This window comes from Notolepis coatsorum (genome assembly GCF_963971535.1).
Source record: "Notolepis coatsorum genome assembly, chromosome: 18".
In the NCBI taxonomy this organism is placed as follows: Eukaryota; Metazoa; Chordata; class Actinopteri; order Aulopiformes; family Paralepididae; genus Notolepis; species Notolepis coatsorum.
In genome coordinates, this window is record NC_140182.1 from 17,575,937 (window position 1) to 17,581,936 (window position 6,000).

General features: G+C 45.4%; 1 protein-coding gene across 1 annotated transcript in view; it reads left to right on the forward strand.

Moving 5' to 3' along the window:
• The window catches only part of ptprbl (protein tyrosine phosphatase receptor type B, like), a 72,991-nt gene that overhangs the window by 24,824 nt on the left and 42,167 nt on the right, over nucleotides 1-6,000 (forward strand). Inside the window, exon 10 of the mRNA XM_084334313.1 lies at nucleotides 972-1,235. Coding sequence (XP_084190439.1) covers nucleotides 972-1,235 — 264 coding nt within the window. The remainder of the gene's footprint in view (nucleotides 1-971; nucleotides 1,236-6,000) is intronic.

The following is a 6,000-nucleotide window of genomic DNA, read 5'->3' on the forward strand; positions in this document are numbered from 1 at the left end:
TTGTAAGATAAGAGGGGGCCCTATTATTAGAAATGTTGTGAACTATGTTGAGCTGAAGTTGAACGGACCTGGCTTCCAGAGGGAGCCAGCCCAGCAACTGGAAGTGTTGTTTGCCCACATGTGCTCTGGAGGCTAGTCCTAGAGTTACCCAGGTGCAGGTTCACTTGTGGTGAAATTACTGAGATATGAAGATCTCTATCAGGGGCGTCCATTTGGTATGGCAAGGTATGGCACTCGCCTTTTTACAATTTTTTATGTTGATTTAGAATTCATTCATTCACATTATGAACGAAGCTTCGAACTATTCGGTACAGCCCTAGCATGTTTTGATATTGTCAATTATCTCACTTTTACTAGGTGACTTTTGCTGTGACTAACTGAAATATGCCCAAAAAAAAAGGTAAATGGACATAGGGAAGTTTTTTTTATCAAAGGGCAGCAGAGACAAGTGATACAGGGACACAGGTAAGGTCTGGCTTAGTGATTATAACAGTGCAGTTCAGCATTCAGTAACCCATACTTTTTGTGAACGTGTTTTTTGATACTACATTCTGTTGAACACACACCTCAAAACCGTACCTAAGGAAAATTGGCTCAATTGCAAGAAAAGTAATAGACAGTTATGATATTACATTTTGCATAATTTGTATGCAAAATATTGTGGTTCCCTGCTTTACTCTGTTGACACATTTCTATACTAAAAATGCTTGTGTAGTCCTGTGTCATACCTAAAATGTTGTCATATAACTGAATTGTATAGAAACAACTCACCAAAAAGTGACTATTGCACAACTGATTTGACAAAAAAATCACCAAGGGGGGGAAACCCCCCATTCACCCCCCCCCCCCCCCCTCCTCGCCGTACCTTGCCTTTTAGTGAAAGGACGCCACTGATCTCTAGTCATCCGTGAAGGGGGACCTGGGTCACTCACGGTTCCCACCTCTCTGCCCCCCCCCCCCCCCCCCCTCAGAGCCGTCTAAAGTGCAGAACCCCACCGCCACCCACGCCGCGCGGGACGACTACCTGAAGGTGTACTGGCGCCACGCGGCCGGAGACTTCGACTTCTACCAGGTGGTCATCAAGCACAACAACATCTTCCACCAGAACAAGACGGTCCCCAAGACGCAGATCGAGTGCGTGTTCAACGGCCTGGTGCCGGGCCGGCTGTACACGGTGGTGGTCAGCACCTGGAGCGGCAAGTACGAGACCAGCGCCTCCACCGACGGCAGGACCTGTGAGTGGCCTTTCACTACCACACTACAGACGGTTAACCTTTCACTACCACACTACAGACGGTTAACCTTTCACTACCACACTACAGACGGTCAACCCTTTCACTACCACACTACAGACGGTCAACCCTTTCACTACCACACTACAGACGGTTAACCCTTTCACTACCACACTACAGACGGTCAACCTTTCACTACCACACTACACTACAGACGGTTAACCTTTCACTACCACACTACAGACGGTTAACCTTTCACTACCACACTACAGACGGTTAACCTTTCACTACCACACTACAGACGGTCAACCCTTTCACTACCACACTACAGACGGTCAACCCTTTCACTACCACACTACAGACGGTCAACCCTTTCACTACCACACTACAGACGGTCAACCTTTCACTACCACACTACACTACAGACGGTTAACCTTTCACTACCACACTACATAATGTTAACCCTTTCACTACCACACTACAGACGGTCAACCTTTCACTACCACACTACAGACGGTTAACCTTTCACTACCACACTACAGACGGTTAACCTTTCACTACCACACTACATAATGTTAACCCTTTCACTACCACACTACAGACGGTCAACCCTTTCACTACCACACTACAGACGGTCAACCCTTTCACTACCACACTACAGACGGTCAACCTTTCACTACCACACTACACTACAGACGGTTAACCTTTCACTACCACACTACAGACGGTTAACCTTTCACTACCACACTACATAATGTCAACCCTTTCACTACCACACTACAGACGGTCAACCTTTCACTACCACACTACAGACGGTCAACCTTTCACTACCACACTACAGACTGTCAACCTTTCACTACCACACTACAGACGGTCAACCTTTCACTACCACACTACAGACGGTCAACCCTTTCACTACCACACTACAGACGGTTAACCCTTTCACTACCACACTACAGACGGTTAACCCTTTCACTACCACACTACAGACGGTCAACCCTTTCACTACCACACTACAGACGGTTAACCCTTTCACTACCACACTACAGACGGTCAACCCTTTCACTACCACACTACAGACAGTCAACCCTTTCACTACCACACTACACTACAGACGGTTAACCCTTTCACTACCACACTACAGACGGTTAACCTTTCACTACCACACTACACTACAGACGGTTAACCCTTTCACTACCACACTACAGACGGTTAACCTTTCACTACCACACTACAGAAGGTTAACCCTTCACTACCACACTACAGACGGTTAACCTTTCACTACCACACTACACTACAGACGGTTAACCTTTCACTACCACACTACAGACGGTTAACCCTTCACTACCACACTACAGACGGTTAACCTTTCACTACCACACTACAGACGGTCAACCCTTTCACTACCACACTACAGACGGTTAACCTTTCACTACCACACTACACTACAGAAGGTTAACCCTTTCACTACCACACTACAGACGGTCAACCCTTTCACTACCACACTACAGAAGGTTAACCCTTTCACTACCACACTAGAGACGGTTAACCTTTCACTACCACACTACACTACAGAAGGTTAACCCTTTCACTACCACACTACAGACGGTCAACCCTTTCACTACCACACTACAGACGGTCAACCCTTTCACTACCACACTACAGAAGGTTAACCTTTCACTACCACACTACAGAAGGTTAACCCTTTCACTACCACACTACAGAAGGTTAACCTTTCACTACCGCACTACAGAAGGTTAACCCTTTCACTACCACACTACAGACGGTTAACATTTCACTACCACACTACAGACGGTCAACCCTTTCACTACCACACTACAGACGGTTAACCTTTCACTACCACACTACAGAAGGTTAACCCTTTCACTACCACACTACAGACGGTTAACCTTTCACTACCACACTACAGACGGTTAACCTTTCACTACCACACTACACTACAGAAGGTTAACCCTTTCACTACCACACTACAGAAGGTTAACCCTTTCACTACCACACTACAGAAGGTTAACCTTTCACTACCACACTACACTACAGACGGTTAACCTTTCACTACCACACTACACTACAGACGGTCAACCTTTCACTACCACACTACACTACAGACGGTCAACCTTTCACTACCACACTACAGAAGGTTAACCTTTCACTACCACACTACACTACAGACGGTTAACCTTTCACTACCACACTACAGAAGGTTAACCTTTCACTACCACACTACACTACAGACGGTTAACCTTTCACTACCACACTACACTACAGACGGTCAACCTTTCACTACCACACTACAGACGGTCAACCTTTCACTACCACACTACAGACGGTCAACCTTTCACTACCACACTACAGAAGGTTAACCTTTCACTACCACACTACAGAAGGTTAACCTTTCACTACCACACTACAGACGGTCAACCCTTTCACTACCACACTACAGACGGTCAACCCTATCACTACCACACTACAGAAGGTCAACCTTTCACTACCACACAACAGAAGGTTAACCTTTCACTACCACACTACAGACGGTCAACCCTTTCACTACCACACTACAGAAGGTTAACCTTTCACTACCACACTACAGACGGTCAACCTTTCACTACCACACTACAGAAGGTTAACCTTTCACTACCACACTACAGAAGGTTAACCTTTCACTACCACACTACAGACGGTCAACCCTTTCACTACCACACTACAGACGGTCAACCCTATCACTACCACACTACAGAAGGTCAACCTTTCACTACCACACAACAGAAGGTTAACCTTTCACTACCACACTACAGACGGTCAACCCTTTCACTACCACACTACAGACGGTCAACCCTTTCACTACCACACTACAGACGGTCAACACTTTCACTACCACACTACAGAAGGTTAACCCTTTCACTACCACACTACAGAAGGTTAACCCTTTCACTACCACACTACAGACGGTTAACCTTTCACTACCACACTACACTACAGAAGGTTAACCCTTTCACTACCACACTACAGAAGGTTAACCTTTCACTACCACACTACAGAAGGTTAACCTTTCACTACCACACTACAGACGGTTAACCTTTCACTACCACACTACAGAAGGTTAACCTTTCACTACCACACTACAGACGGTTAACCTTTCACTACCACACTACAGAAGGTTAACCTTTCACTACCACACTACAGACGGTTAACCTTTCACTACCACACTACAGACGGTTAACCGTCTGTAGTGTGGTAGTGAAAGGGTTAACCTTCTGTAGTGTAGTGTGGTTGTGAAAGGGTTAACCCTTTGTCGTGTGGCAGTGCCAGGGTTAACCTTCTGTTTTGTCGCAGTGAAAGGGTTAACCCTTTGGTAGTGTGGTAGTGAAAGGGTTAAAAAACCATATCAAGCCATTTAAAACATATTTATATACATTCAAATCACGTTAAAAACTAAGCGGATGATCTGTACAAGGGCATTTAGAAAAGCCAGGCTGAAAAGATGTGTTTTTTAGCAGCGATTTTTAAAAGTGGCAAGTGACTGGGGCAGACCTAATAATATTAACAGGTAGACTGTTCCAGTGGCGCGGGGCGGCCACAGCAGAGGTCTTTAGTCCGGCTCTGGGGACGTCCAGGACCTCAGAGCTCTGGACAGGGTTCTGGACGTTCATCTCTCTGGACTCGGTACTGTTGTGTTGGGAGGGTTTTTACAGATGCCGGTGCCGTTTTTTTTGTTCTTGGCTGAAACAAGTAGAATTTAATTAATTGAATAATGCCTTTCACCGGTGGTGTCAGAGCATAGGGTCATAGGGTCATAGGGTCAGCCACTTATCACGCAGGTAGGGGTTCAGTCTGTGCCTCGTTCAAGGGCACCTGGCCAGGGACGGTGTAGCGTAGCGTAGAGGCAGTGATGGAAGAAGTACACAGTTCCTTTACTTTAAGTATCTAAAGTAAAAGTATGCATTCTACATGACGTTTGTGTATTCCAGTGCTTGGGAATATTCAAACCTCAATCCATTGACCTCTAAAGGTTATGTTAAAGTGGTATGTGGACCAGTTATGCTGCTCTGATTAAAGGTTGTGTTAAAGTGGTATGTGGTCCAGTTATGCTGATCTGATTAAAGGTCGTGTTAAAGTGGTATGTGGTCCAGTTATGCTGCTCTGATTAAAGGTTGTGTTAAAGTGGTATGTGGTCCAGTTATGCTGCTCTGATTAAAGGTTATGTTAAAGTGGTATGTGGTCCAGTTATGCTGATCTGATTAAAGGTCGTGTTAAAGTGGTATGTGGTCCAGTTATGCTGCTCTGATTAAAGGTTGTGTTAAAGTGGTATGTGGTCCAGTTATGCTGCTCTGATTAAAGGTTGAGTTAAAGTGGTATGTGGTCCAGTTATGCTGCTCTGATTAAAGGTTATGTTAAAGTGGTATGTGGTCCAGTTATGCTGCTCTGATTAAATTTTATATTAATATTATTCCCTTGAGTCATTTTAGTTCCCTAAAATTAAAATACTCACATAAAGTAGCTCGAAATTGTAAGTACAGTACTTGAGTGAAAACACTTTCCACCACTGCATAGATGGAATAGAATGACTCTTGACCTCTCCTGCTCAACAAAAGCTGCTCTTTCTCTCTTGCCACCACATTCCCCCCATCTCTCTGTCTCCCTCTTTCTCTCTCTCTCCCTCCCTCTCTCTCTTCCCTCCCTCTCTCTTCCCTCCCTCTCTCTCTTCCCTCCCTCTCTCTCTCTCTTCCTCTCTCTCTCTCTCTCCCTCTCT